The sequence below is a fragment of the Phyllopteryx taeniolatus genome, chromosome 8 (genome assembly GCF_024500385.1).
Source record: "Phyllopteryx taeniolatus isolate TA_2022b chromosome 8, UOR_Ptae_1.2, whole genome shotgun sequence".
NCBI classification, from domain to species: Eukaryota; Metazoa; Chordata; class Actinopteri; order Syngnathiformes; family Syngnathidae; genus Phyllopteryx; species Phyllopteryx taeniolatus.
Window position 1 is genome coordinate 11,983,771 of NC_084509.1, and position 14,989 is coordinate 11,998,759.

The following is a 14,989-nucleotide window of genomic DNA, read 5'->3' on the forward strand; positions in this document are numbered from 1 at the left end:
GGGGTACACCCTGAACTGGTCGCCAGCCAATTGCAGGGCACATATGAACAAACAACCATTCACACTCACATTCACACCTACGGGGAATTTAGAGTCCGGTGACCTCAACCCCAGCGATAGGAGAGCCCGCCTCAGGGAACCCAGACTCTGCTTCCTCATGGGAAGGCGTGTCTGTGTAATTGAGGAGGTCTTCGAAATATTCTCCCCACCGGCTCACAACGTCCCGAGTCGAGGTCAGCAGCGCCCCATCCCCACTATACACAGTGTTGATGGTGCACTGCTTTCCCCTCCTGAGACGCCAGATGGTGGATCAGAATTTCCTCGAAGCAGTCCGGAAGGCTTTCTCCATTGCCTCACCGAACTCCTCCCATACCCGAGTTTTTGCTTCAGCGACCACCAAAGCTGCATTCCGCTTGGCCAGCCGGTACCCATCAGCTGCCTCAGGAGTCCCACAGGCCCAAAAGGCCCGATAGGACTCCTTCTTCAGCTTGACGGCATCCCTCACCGTTGGTATCCACCAACGGGTTCGGGGATTGCCGCCACGACAGGCACCGACCACCTTACGGCCACAGCTCCGGTCAGCCGCCTCAGCAATGGAGGCTCGGAACATAGTCCACTCGGACTCGATGTCCCCCGCCTCCCCCGGAACATGAGCAAAGTTCTGTCGGAGGTGGGAGTTTAAACTCCTTCTGACAGGGGATTCCGCCAGACGTTCCTAGCAGACCCTCACAATACGTTTGGGCCTGCCACGTCGGACCGGCATCTTCCCCCACCATCGGAGCCAACTCACCACCAGGTGGTGATCAGTTGACAGCTGCGCCCCTCTCTTCACCCGAGTGTCCAAGACATGCGGCCGCAAGTCCATGCTTGAACATGGTGTTCGTTATGGACAATCCGTGATGAGCACAGAAGTCCAATAACAGAACACCGCTCGGGTTATGATCGGGGGGGCCGTTCTTCCCAATCCAGGTCTCACTGTCGTTGCCCACGTGAGCATTGAAGTCCCGCAGCAGAACGATGGAGTCCCCAGAGGGAGCGCTCTCCAGCACCCCCTCCAAGGACTCCAAAAGGGTGGGTACTCTGAACTGCCATTTGGTGCATAGGCACAAACAACAGTCAACCCGAAGGTGGAGGGAGGCTACCCTCTCCTCCACCGGGGTGAACCCCAACGTGCAGACGCCGAGCCGGGGGGGGCAATAAGTATACCCATACCTGCTCGGCGCCTCTCACCGTGGGAAACTCCAGAGTGGAAGAGAGTCCAACCCTTCTCGAGAGGACTGGTACCAGAGCCCAAGCTGTGTGTTGAGGCGAGTCTGACTATATCTAGTCGGAACTTCTCTACCTCACACACCAGCTCGGGCTTCTTCCTTGCCAGAGAGGTGACATTCCACATCCCTAGAGCCAGTTTCTGGAGCCGGGGATCGGCTCGCCAAGGTCCCTGCCTTCGGCCACCGCCCAGCTCGCACTCTACCTGACCCCTATGGGCCCCTACCACAGGTGGTGAGCCCACGGGAAGGGGGACCTACGTTACCCTTTCAGGCTGTGCCCGGCCGGGCCCCATGGGTGCAGGCGCTCGCTTTCGTGCCCCACCTCCAGGCCTGGCTCCAGAGAGGGGCCACGGTGACCCGCGTCCGGGCAAGGGAATCCTAGATCCATTTGTTTCTTTCTTCATAGGGTTCAAACTTTTTTTTGGTGCCATATCCAAATCTGCCTTCCAGTTGGTGTTCATTTTTATTAAATTTATTTATTAACGATTACAGAAACCTTTCAATCTGTGTTGGTGTCATACATGTTTTAAGCCCTATACATTTCTCCACATCCTAATGTATTTATTTAGAGTATCACTCTGAGTGGACGTTTTCATCCACAGGCAGTAAATGAGCAACCTGAGCACACTTGAGCTGTTGTAACAAACAGGATGACGTCATCTCACGAGTTTCTCATAAGAGCCTGGGCTTTAATGGGCACATTGTGTCCTCCCTCCATTTGAGTAAAAAAGACCTTGTGTCCCGGAGAGAGAGTGCGTGTGACGTATTTTGTGCCTGCTGCCGGTTTCAAGAAAGCCTAGGCCTCACCCTCAAACCAGTTACAGTCGGTATGCTCTGACGGCTGCAGAAACTTGCTCACACAAGCTGAGACGCGCACACTCCGTCGACATGATGGTGTCTCGTACTCTGAGTTGAGCGCGTGTGTCATGGAAAATTGAGCTGAAGGCGAAGCCGGTTGCTAGGCAGCACCTTTGCCATATATGGTACTTCTTTTTTTTTTTCTTCTCCATGTGGTGAGCTCAGCTTAGCACCAACATTATCTACTCGATCCCTGACATAAAAATGTTGCATTTAGTTGTTAATTTATTTATTATGAATGTATGACGCAACCCCCCACTATACATAGTCAGCATTTTAGTAAAATATATTTTCCACACCAAGTGGAACAGAATACAAGAGGAAAAATAGTGTAAGCCAAGATAAGATTACACACACTGAAACTTAAAATGTAGTATACATGTGACGCTTCCCTTTTTTATGAAGACATACTTTACAGCCAGACTTGGTTTGTGGTTATGCAAACTTAGCATTCCCACTGGCCTCATTGAAATCCATTAAATCTGTTAGAAAAGCAAATTAAGACCCAGAGGCAAGACAACTGACATCTACATATTGTCAGCAACAGGAAGCACCCCTCTCTGTCGTGGCAAACATGTTCCAATCATGGCTGTAACTCTAAATGTTGTGATTTTGAAAATGATGAAATGTTCCTAACGCTGTCTGATAAAATCCTTCCTACTGAGAGTCAACCTTTCTAAAAAGTGGATGACAGGAACAAATGGGACTTGCATTTTCTTTAATATTACATTTGTATATTATAACGATACTATTTAAATGCAGTGTAGTAGGCTACAGTTTAATAATTTACCCATTGGAAATAATTTGTTTTTTAGTCAAATTGTCAAGATCATAAAACATTTCTTAACTGTACAGGCAATGTTTTTGACATTCTTAACTGCCAGTGTAAAAAATAATTTAAACACGTAATTAGCAATATATAGTTTTATAGTAAAACTAGTAAAAAGAATAAATTGTATTCTGACCCTTAACTTTGATGATAAGTGACAGACATTGAGTGGTAGATTGCTGTGTTTGGGAGATGAGTCACTTCACATATTTAGACTACATTACGTTATTTATTATTACTATTATCATCATTAATTAATACATTTTTATCGATCCATATTTACCTGAGCAGCCAGGACAAATAGAGTATGTGTGTCCGCTTTTGTTTATAATTTATGTTCATAATGTATGTTCGACATTATGAATTGCCATTTGACTAAATTTACTTGATAGAATATGGGAAAAATAAGAGATCAGTTGGTAAATATTGTTTTTGGGGAGAATTTTAGCATGGGTGTCGGCCTTAGCTTGCGTTGTTCAAAGTGAGTGAATTACAGAGTCAAGTGTCCAAATTCGTAACAATCAGTTAATTATGCCCATCCCTAGAATTGTCATTGGTTCCATCCATTAATCCATATTCTGTAGCGCTTGTCCTCATTAGGATGGCGGGTGAACGGGAGCCTATCCCAGCTGACTTTGTGTGAGAGGGCGCCAGTCTAATCGCAGGGCACACATAGACAAATGACAGTTCACACTCACATTCACACCTATGGACAATGTAGAGCAGGTGTGGGAAAAGTATGGTCACCGGGCCACACACAGCCCGCTCTGTTCTTTATTCCAGGCCCACAGAGCATTTACAGTACATTATGAAGAATCGTGTACTTGTATTTGTTTCACTAATTCTACAGTTTTCCCCTAAAAATTCAATAATTAAAATTTTTCATTTTTTAATTATTGTTTTTTAACTTTTCTAAATTAAATAATTGGTTAATGAAATAGTTTATGTCATGCTGGTAAAATAATATCAGTGTTGTAGTATTGGGGCTTTTTCTTTTTGAGTATGAGTACAGAGATACATCCATCCATCCATCCATTTTCTGAGCCGCTTCTCCTCACTAGGGTCGCGGGCGTGCTGGAGCCTATCCCAGCCATCATCGGGCAGGAGGCTGGGTACACCCTGAACTGGTTGCCAGCCAATCGCAGGGCACATAGAAACAAACAACCATTCGCACTCACAGTCATGCCTACGGGCAATTTAGAGTCTCCAATTAATGCATGTTTTTGGGATGTGGGAGGAAACCGGAGTGCCCAGAGAAAACCCACGCAGGCACGGGGAGAACATGCAAACTCCACACAGGCGGGGCCAGGGATTGAACCCGGGTCCTCAGAACTGTGAGGCTGACGCTCTAACCAGTCGGCCACCGTGCCGCCTTACAGAGATACAGTTAATTGTATATAATGAGGTATTAATTTATTCTGAATAGTAAAATAAAAATATTCATAAAATAAACAACCTGACATACATTTAAAAATATACATTTTAATCCATAATCGGTTAATTGATTAAATTAACGCCAAATAATGTATTAAAATAAGATTTTTTTAATTATTATATTAAAATAAACAGTTTTACATATTTCATATTTTTCAATTATTAAAATACATTATTAAGATTATCTAATTGATTTATTGTAAATGATCAAATTAAATGTAAAATAAACTATTTTATATACATTTAATATATATACATTTGTATGTATGTATATATTTGTATTTATTTATACAAACATACTGTAAATACCTAACTAACTAACTAACTAACTAACTAACTAACTAAGTAATCTAGGAATAGCCAGTCCGATCAACCATGTTCCTTGAGTCTTCTCTTATAGTTGGTGCTAAACTGCCACAAATACATTTCTACATGTCAACAGCTCGGACAATATGGTGCAACGGGATGTGGTTTTGATATAAAATACTTGTTGTTTTACAAACGGCTGCCTGAGTGCACAGCGTGCAGAATACACTGAATACAGTGTCGCTGAATACAGTAGTCTGACAGGTTCTGCATACGAGCGCATGTGTGAGCACACACGCACATATTTCCATCACTCGTACATTACATTGACTTCCATTTATCTCTTGCAACATTCACTCACCCTAGCTCAACCCTCAACTTCTCTGGTACACAGTTAGCACTGACGCGCATGCCTTTTGTAGGTTTATATACCACTGTAGAATTTGCCACAGTGGAGGGGAATGGAGGTCCACTTTTCCTACCCCCCCCCCCCCCCCCCGCTTTGTCTTGTATCTGCTAAGAGATTGGCTCTGTGTGGGGGCTCAGCATGGGGGGATTATGGGATGAGGGAGAACAAAGACGGCGGGAGAGATGGTAAAGAAAGCGAGAGAAGGAATAACAAAGCAGTCTTGATCGATATAAAAACTCTGACAAAGTTTTAGGAAGCTGGAATGTGACCAATTGTGTTCGGAATTCACCCACAAAGAAGCTGTCAGAGAACTCGATGTTAAGATTTGACAGGAGGATTCTGAAGCAGGCAAAACAAGCCTGCACATGTCGACTGAGAGAACAACAGAAGGCATGTTATCTGGGGAAGAGAGAAAAATATGTTTGGGGAGGATTCTAGGAGTAGAGGGAGCCACACTACTCTACTGAGGCCCACCAGTGGAGACCCTTTACTGATGGTGAAGACAATTGTTTGCTAGCTGCGTTCTTGTTTTGTCCCTGGGGCTGTGTGTGTGCGTGTATTTGTGTGTGTCTGCCTTATCTTTCTTACTTCCAACACATCTGTCCATTGACTATATATGAAATCGTTAAGGAAATTGTACTCTTCTGACAAAATACCAAAAGCTACAGTCAAAAGGTCAGGGGTTCGAATCTCAACTGAAATTTGCATGTTGTCCCTATGGTCGCATGGATTTTCTTCATGTTCCAAAAATGCACATTTTAGGTTAATTGGTGTGAATGGTTGTTTTGTTGGTATGTGCCCTGTTATTTATTGGCGTCCAAATGCAGCTGGAATACAGTAGTATCTTGCTCACTTGTTACCCTGAATAGGATTAACATTAGAAATGGATGCATGGAGCTATTAATATACTGGCTATAATGTCAGTGTTATAAAAAACGAACTATGACCAACTATAAACATAGCAATGTCATTATGTGTTTTTTTCCCTTCCCAATTCCAAATAGAGGGCCTCCATTGTTCAACAGATTCAGTGAGTGTGTTTGGAAAGATTAAGCCACACTGACTTGCCATACTTAGTGTGACAATTGTCATGTGAACCACTGTGTGTGTGTGTGTGTGTGTGTGTGTGTGTGTGTGTTAGAACAATTTTTTAATTGGTCCTCATGGGGGCATTTTGTGTGTTTTTTTTTTTTTCGTAGACCACTTTAGGGGAAATAACTTACCGGAAACTGTCTTTTTTCCATTATTGGAAAACCAGTGTCACATTGTCAAGCACTCTCGCCAATAATGGTACAATATAAAAAATCTGAATAGGGGTGGCAATGCTTTTCTGAGCCTGTGCATTGAAATGGGAACGCTGCATTTTAAAAAGGAGAGGCGTGGATCCAAATTATTACAGATTCTACTCACAATAGATATGATTACTTTTACTGTGCTTATTTTCAAAATGGTATTGAATTCCATTTTAAATCTTCTATGCCTTATTTATAGACATTGTCCTTACATTATATTATCATACCAACACCAGTAAACGTATGCATCAAAGTTTCAGGATGAAGGTGGCCTCAAATGTTGGGATATGGTTAATCGATTAATCGATTGGTTAATTGTATGATTAACTACTTCATTGATTCAGTCTCAACTAATATGCTGTCTAAAGAAGTTGCACTACATCGGCACAGACCTCCAACACAAGGATGGGGACAAGTTTAAAACATTCAGAAATTCTTCCATCCCATTCTAAATAACACATTTTTAAATAATAATGAATCAAGTAATTAATCCTTAATTTTCCCTCGAACAATTTAGTCAAATGCCCATCCTACTCAAATCTTAATCTTAAAGAAAATCCCTTTTTTTTTTTTTTTTTTTTTTAAAGAAAAGGGTGACAAGGGTTTTCACATGGTGCGTTGGAGCCCTGGTCACAAGTCGGTGTCAAAAGTTCAAGAGGAAATCATCTTTTTCAGCAAAACATTCTGCAAGATGTTTGACGTGCGTGCCTTACATTAGCATTCTCAGCCGTGACGTGCTTTGTCGAGAGTAATACGAGGATGAAATTTGAAGGCTAAAGCCACAGTTGGCGACGAGTCACTCATTATTCACAACCTAATCTTTGCTTCCCGACACTGAGCAGCTGTCTGACAAGCTGCAAACTACAACGTTGATTGTTTGGATCATGTGTTGCTGACTAATGACTTGATCTGATATTGAGCCATCTAATAACTTGGCTTCCCTTGAATTAGAACCATGTACAGTGGATAAAACGTTTACACACCCCTGTTCAAATAACATGTTTTTGTGCCATTTGTGTGGCCATAATTGCAAAAAGCACGTTTGGCGCAAGCACAACACTACTCGTCACCAAAAGCACACCGTACCTACAATGCAGCTTGGTGGTGGCAGCATCATGCTTTGGGGCTGTTTTTCTTCGGCTGGAATAGGGGGCTTAGTTATAGTGGACGGAATTTATGAACAGTTCCAAATACTACTAAGTGTTAGCACAAAACCTTGAGGCATCGTCTAGAAAGCAAAAAAGTCAGGAAAGGTCTACTAGAAAATCAGAAATGTATTTTTGGATCCCTCTTAACTTGAGTTTGAAGGTGATTGGTTAACTGTGAACACACCCACGTCCCCAGTTATAGGGTGTGCACACTTACTGCAACCACATTATCCCAGTTATCAGTCACATTAAAGGTGGAATTTTTTTTAAAGGATTTATTTTGGTTGCATTTTTTTTTATACGTCATAAAAACCTGGCATTTAAACAAGGATGCGTAGACTTTTAAAATCCACTGCACGGTATATTGATCTGATCATATGGATGGGCATTTTGTAATTGATTTAAATTGTGACTGATCCAAAACTTTTGTGTCACTGCTAACTACCATCTGGAATAACAAAAACCCTTATTTCTTTATTTTACAACAGCGCAACTTTGGAGTCGGGTCGTATGTACAAATAGATGTGTATTATAGTGGAATTCAATGGAAATAAAAAAACATGTAATGAAGGTTTTACGGTGGCGACAGTTTGAACCTGGAGCAAATTAATTCACTTCACATTATTTCCTGCGTGAAAAATTGTTTTGGAACGGACTGTGTTCCACTTTGGAGATACAATTGTATTTATGAAATCCATTGTGTTCCACTTTGGAGATACAATTGTATTTATGAAATCCTTCCTAATCAGATTAGTGTAACTTTAGCCAGTTGACTGACAGAATTATTTCAATTTTGGAGTGACAAAACAGCTCGATGTCAAATCTAGCCTGTTTTTCCAGATAAACAAAGGGCTGCTGTTTCCACTCGCTGCGGATATTGCCGTATGATGACTGTTTTATTGTGACAGAATTTCAACACAGCAGCTGTGGAAAGAATGCATGCAAGGAGAGCGGCGATAGCCCGGAATGTAAACAGGGCAGTGATAGGAGTGTAGGCGTCGGTGCAGGTTTCATGACTATAATTTTCAAGATTTTTTTCTTGTTTCTCATCTTTGGCTTTCATGTTCTCTCCCTGTCGCCTGTTTTGATCAATTATTCAACAGCGCTTCCAAATCACATCGGTTGGTTAAAAAAAAAAAAAAAATCAGAGGACTGTCGAAATCTAAATAAATAACAGCGCTGACACACACACTTTGTCCATTTGATTTGTCATATGCACACATGCACTCTAATTTGTTTCTTGGGTCAAAGCTCCAACTGAACACTGTCCTTGCTCCACAGATAAAACAGAGTTTTAGACAGTAAGGCTCTGTTTTACGACACCACACTTTAGTAAATATTTTATGAATGGGCTTTGTGAGTGCACCTCGCCTGGCCTTAAAGGGGAGGATCCGACTAATGTCTACTAAGGTGTGTGTGTTAGTGAATTTTGCCCACTCTTTGCTAAGCTAGGCAGAGCAACCAGAGAGTGCTTTATATTAGATTTTGACAATGACGCCCGTCTGTGTCTTTTCCAGAATAAGTCGTGGCATAAGGTGAAAACCATGGTGCACTGGTCACCCTTCGTCGTGTCCTTCAAGAAGCGCTACCCGTGGGTGCAGCTCGCTGGCCATGCAGGTACGTTCATGACCCGCGTGCGTGTCCAGTCCTCCGACAGGAGCGTTCTTCAACCTTCACTTGTTTTCATAAGGTAACTTTCAGGCCGGCGAGAACGGTCGCCTGTTAAAGCGCTACTGCGAGTGTGAGCAGCAGTGCCTCCAGAAGCTGATGAAGGACACCCTTCAGCCGTACGTGCCTGGTTATTATGGGGTGGTGCAGAGAGACGAGCAGGACTACAACCTGATGGACGATCTGCTGGCTGATTTTGACTCGCCGTCCATCATGGACTGTAAGATGGGCAGCAGGTGAGAAGAAAAAACTTCAAAATACCGAACGCATCAAGTGTGAAGGTTACTGTATCAGCAGTCAACCTTGATATATACAAAGGCACATTTAAACCTCAGCATTCTTGCCATAGTTTCGATAAAAACGAAAGTTTTAAGAGATGCATTGAAAATGCACGATTGTTGCAAATGAATTTTTTGCAGCTTCAAGTTAAATTTTTAGATAGGGAGTACTTTATACTAAAATTGCAACATGCAAGTTTTGGCACCCCCTTAATCTCAACACGGCACCGTGATTATATAATTCATGCAACGGATCTGAATATTCCTAAAAAAAACATTCACCCTAAACTAGCACGTTTAAGACAATGTTCAATCAATAGGCCAAAGTCAATCAAAAGACCAGGTAAATAAACTGCCTGCAGTCTGATGCAATGTTAGTGTTGTCTTATTAAATAACGCTACATTGGAATTTCTAATGCTGAAGTCAAATCGGGTCCGTATTTCTACACAATTTTTCCTCAATTGCCCCCACGCTGGTCACCGTGTCTGCCTCATAGTAGAGAGGTTCTGGGATTGAATCAAGGCTATTTACCGTAGCTTGATTGTGGTCTCCCATGTGATTGCTAATGGTTGTTTGCCTATATGTGCCCTGCGATTGACTGTGGACCAGTCCAGGGTGTAGCCTGCCCCTCGCTGAGTCAGCTGGGGTAAACCCTGAACAGGATACTCCATTCCAGAGTCAAACAGTTGCCTTCAAAAAATGTTTAACTTAAACTCTACAGATAATGTTTTAATTGTTTTAAAAGTCTAAGAAAGAGTTAACCACTTTGACTGTTACGATATATAAACAGTGAAACATTCAGTCTAAACTTAAATGACAAAGCAGAACACATAGGTGATCTGCATCTTAGTTTTTAAATTATCATTTTTAATTGTATAAAGTGTAAAAGTATGAAAAGAAGTTCCTATATATCCGCCCATTTATTCTAACGCTCCCGGGTGAGCTGGAGCCTATCCCAGAGAGGCGGGGTACAGCCTGGACTGTAGCTAGCCAGTTGTAGCACACATGTACAGTACATTAACAGCCATTTACACTCAGAGTCACATCTCCTCTGGAGTACCCAGAGAAAACCAACGCAAGCATGGGGAGAACATGCAAACTCCACACAGGAGGGCCAGAGCTCCGATTTGAGCCCAGAACCTCAGAACTGTGAGGCAGACATGTATATGGTGCATAGTTAGTAGTAAAATGTAAACCATGTAGTGCTGTAAATCTGAGTTCATGTCACTTGAGGTGTGTAATCGTAGCTTCTGTCGCAGAAAATCCAAAGAAAACGCAAAACACTCGCATGGCTAAACATTTGATGTTTGCTGAACTGAGGTCTTGTGTTGTAAGATAATGTAGCCCATGATGTCATGCATGCGACTTCAGAGGTAGTTTAGCGGGATAGTTTTCCTGGAAAATGTTGGGCAAATTCCCAATCGTATGACATCAGTGGAATTTTATGATTCCGTCTTTGTTTCAATAGGGATGCAAGTATATACAAAATCAATAATTCATGTGAAAAATGTGGACTTTTCTCCCATCATCAAGGACTTACTTGGAGGAGGAGCTGATGAAAGCGAGAGAGCGACCGCGCTTGCGCAAGGACATGTACGACAAGATGATCGCCGTGGACCCCGGGGCGCCCACGGAGCAGGAGAGGGCCCAGCAGGGCGTGCTTAAGCCCAGATACATGCAGTGGAGGGAGACGCTCAGCTCCACGGCCTCGCTGGGCTTCCGCATCGAGGGTATCAAGGTCAGTAATCAGCAAACTGCATTTACAGGCCGTCTGGAAAGTATTCACAGCGCTTCACTTTTCCTACATTATATTATGTTACAGCCTTCTTCCATAATGGATTAAATGTATTTATTTTGAGTGAAAAATACATTTTCGCCATTTTGGAATAGGCTGCAATTTTTTGTAATAATAATAATAATAATGAATTGAATGACAACCCTCATTAATGTTTATTTTCTTCTGCAGAAAGCCGATGGCACCTGCAACACCAATTTCAAGACCACCAAACTCAAGGAGCAAGTGATGCGGGCGCTGGAGGACTTTGTTGATGGAAACACTCAGAACCTGGTGCGTTTCTACTGTCACCGCTGTTTTAAAAGAGACGTTATTATCATGGGTTTTTTTCGTGATATAAAACAGTTCCCGAGTGTCAAAATAAGAAAATGCTCCAAAGATCAAGAATTATACAAAGCTTTAGAAATTCTAGCCTGTTTTGAAGGTTGGCTCTGTCTTAATGCAAGTGAGCCAGCCCTCATCCCACTCAATACATCCCACTATATTATATTCTATTACATATAGAATTACATATTAGAATATAAAGTATTCTATATTCCCTTCATGAGCCAATGGCAAAGCTGTTTTTTTATTACTACGGCGACTGTGGATGGAACCTGAGCTTTGTGGCAACAGAGGCGTCATGGACTGCCGCTCGTTATCTCGCCGGTGACTGAATGCCTTACAGTGGCTTAATCTCGCTGGCGAGTGTGCGCGTGTTCAAGCTATCGTTTGGCCGTTTCATTTCTGTTCAAAACACAACCTGAACCTGATCTTTGCTACTGCAGAGGCTTCACGACCTGCCTCTTATCATCTTGCTGGCAAGTGTTCGCGTGACGTCAGGCTAGATCTTGCTGCATGTGTCCGCATTTCAGCTAGTGTTTGCCTGTCTCCTTTTCACTTCAAACACAGCCTGAGATTTGCTACGACAGAAACTTTGCGGGCTGCGTTTTGTCATCTCTCTGGCAAGTGTATGCGCAACATTGGGCTGGATATTGCCGGCAAGTGTACACATTCCAGCAAGTGTCTCCTTTTCACTTTGTATACAACCTGAGCCTGAGCCTTACGACTCCAGAGGCTTCATGGTCTGTATGTTTGACAGCAGGTTTGATCTCGCTGGCGAGCGTGTGCATTCTGGTCGGTGTTCGGCCGTGTCCGTGTTCTGTGACACCGAAAACAATTTTGAATAATGTCGAGCGAACTAATCTCTTCCAGGCTCTCTATCTGCAAATTGTATAAACTGTACAGAAAAAGTTAAAAGTCATATTTTACAATCGCAACTAGGGCTGCCACAAACGATTATTTGAATCTGTTAATTGATGAATTCTTTTTTCAATTACTTGATGAATTGGATTAAAAAAATATATATTTGCATCCCTTTCTTTAAAAATTGGGACAATACTTCGGTTTGGCAGTGCAGAAAAAAAACAACAACTAAATATTGTGGTCAAATAGCTTTACAATAAGCCATGGACCAATATGTATATGTATATATATAACTTGTAAAGAGCAAGCTTACCAAATGAAACTTAATTCAAGAAAGAAGCGACGAGTTTCAAATATGTTTGGCTAATCGCTTTAAAGCTCTTCTAACGGTGGAAGACACAGATCTGTCAACACACGACGACGAAATTGTAAACGGGATTGTTCAAACTGCACACAAAGTTGCGCCATCAACGAGAAAGACGACAACATCCAGAATATCTAAAGCTACTCTCAACTTTAATGAAAAAGCGAGGAGAAATTAAGAAAAGGGGCAGCATTACCAAAAAATGTGAATATGTTGAATTGTGCAAGACGATTCGGAAAAAGATTCGAGAAGAATTGAGAACTTACAACGTTCGGCTTGTTCAGAAAATGCTTGAAGCGGGACACGAATAAAAAACGTAAAACGTGCATTAATTCGCCACAAGAAAATAATTTTTGGTTTGAAAATGGAAGATGGAATGATATGTCACAGCCGCCAAGAAATCGTACGACGAGTTAAAGAATTTTATCCAAACCTATACAGTGACCCTCACCGAATGATTACGGGAAAGCTCGAAGCAGACCAGGTTCCGTGTATCCTGAATCAAGAGGTTGAAAATGCTATTAGTTCACTTAAGGCTGGAAAAGCTTGTGGTCTGGATGCAATTTCTGTTGAAATCCTTAAAGCAGGAGGGAAAAAACTTAATAAGATCCTTGTAAACCGATTTCAACGCTGCTTGGACTTGCGACATGGAAAGACGCAGAAATCATTTTGCTACATAAATCAGGCGATAAAATGGACCTAAGAAATTATCCCCCAATAAGCCTGCTCCCAACAATTTATAAAGATATTGGACAAACGAATTGGAATCAAACTCAGTGAAGCACAGCCGATAGAACAAGCGGGTTTTCGTAGCGGTTTTAATACTGTGGACCACATACAGACAGTTCATCAAATAATCGAACCACACGACGAGTACGAAATGCCTCTGTGTGTAGCCTTCATCGACTATGAAAAAGCGTTTGACTCAGTCACCAACACGGCGATACTGCAGGCGCCAGTAAATCAAGGGATAGAGCCGACCTATATCAACATTCTACAATCACTATACAACGATTCTTCAGGTTCAATACGAATTGATGATGAAAGAGAGCAAATAAGTCTAGGAAAAGGGGTCAGGCAAGTCGACACGCTGTCTCCGAAGCTATTTACAGCTTGCCTTGAAGAAATATTTAAAAAGCTCAATTGGGAAAAAGAAGGACTAAAAATGAACGGCCTTCATCCTGCAGTGGATAGATAATGGCTGATGATGATAGATGTATATTCCCATTCTCTTTCACTACACTGTCTCCTCAGTCTCAAATGCCACATCAAGATTTTCAGGCGTGTCCCTAACCTCACTGCCATCTCTCTGTGAATCTAATCACACAACAATCACATTCTCGCTCTTATGCATTCCATAAAGATCTTACTTGAAATACATTGAATTGATGAAAAACACATGTTAAGAAGTGGAAAAACACGATTTGATCATGCTCCTCATTTTCTGAATTCAAGGAGTCAAGTTCAGATAACTCTCCATTAACTTAAAAACGTTCAAGGAAGTCTTCAACTTTATACACGACAGAAAATTCTGTACAAAATATATAAATAAATACAAACTATAATCATGAATAAATAAATGGTGAAATCAAACTTTACTTATAAAAAAAGTACACGTATGTTGTTGATTTATATACTATACTGACAATAAACAGCTAAGTGCTGCGCTACACTGCGTTTCCACAGATGTCCACAGGACTCTGCAGGGGGTGGGGGAGTCAATTATGTGATATATTTTTTAAAAACCTGAATATTGTCACTTGTAACACATAAAATTATACTGAGAGCAAGTTCTTTTGGCTAGCACGAGCATAAATATGTATTTCTGATTGGAAAAATAAGCAAATTTTCCTGGAATTTGGGCCCCCATTGAGTCTGTCAAGTCTGCCTCCGCAGGCACTGCTGTATTAAAAGCATGACGACTTGATTGTGATCAGTTAATCAGAATCCAATCATTAACCAGCAGTCTTGACATAATTCAAATTCAGCGTATTGACTGGCTTAGAAACGCAGCCTCTGGGTTCACTGCTTTGTGCAACGCACCAACGGAGCGGGTGACTGGTGTAATTATTGGGGGACACGACGACTCAACAATGAAATTTGTTGCCCAAATATTGAATTATCAATTTGTATTGATTATATTGATTTGTTGTT

At 41.9% G+C, this 14,989-nt stretch overlaps 1 protein-coding gene across 2 annotated transcripts in view; it reads left to right on the forward strand.

Annotated features, from left to right (window-relative positions):
• LOC133482557 (inositol-trisphosphate 3-kinase A-like) overlaps nt 1–14,989 on the forward strand; it is a 32,599-nt gene that overhangs the window by 13,427 nt on the left and 4,183 nt on the right. For both annotated transcript variants that reach the window (XM_061782820.1, XM_061782821.1), the window contains 4 exons: nt 9,062–9,161; nt 9,235–9,448; nt 11,025–11,229; nt 11,458–11,559. In XM_061782820.1, coding sequence (XP_061638804.1) covers nt 9,062–9,161; nt 9,235–9,448; nt 11,025–11,229; nt 11,458–11,559 — 621 coding nt within the window. The remainder of the gene's footprint in view (nt 1–9,061; nt 9,162–9,234; nt 9,449–11,024; nt 11,230–11,457; nt 11,560–14,989) is intronic.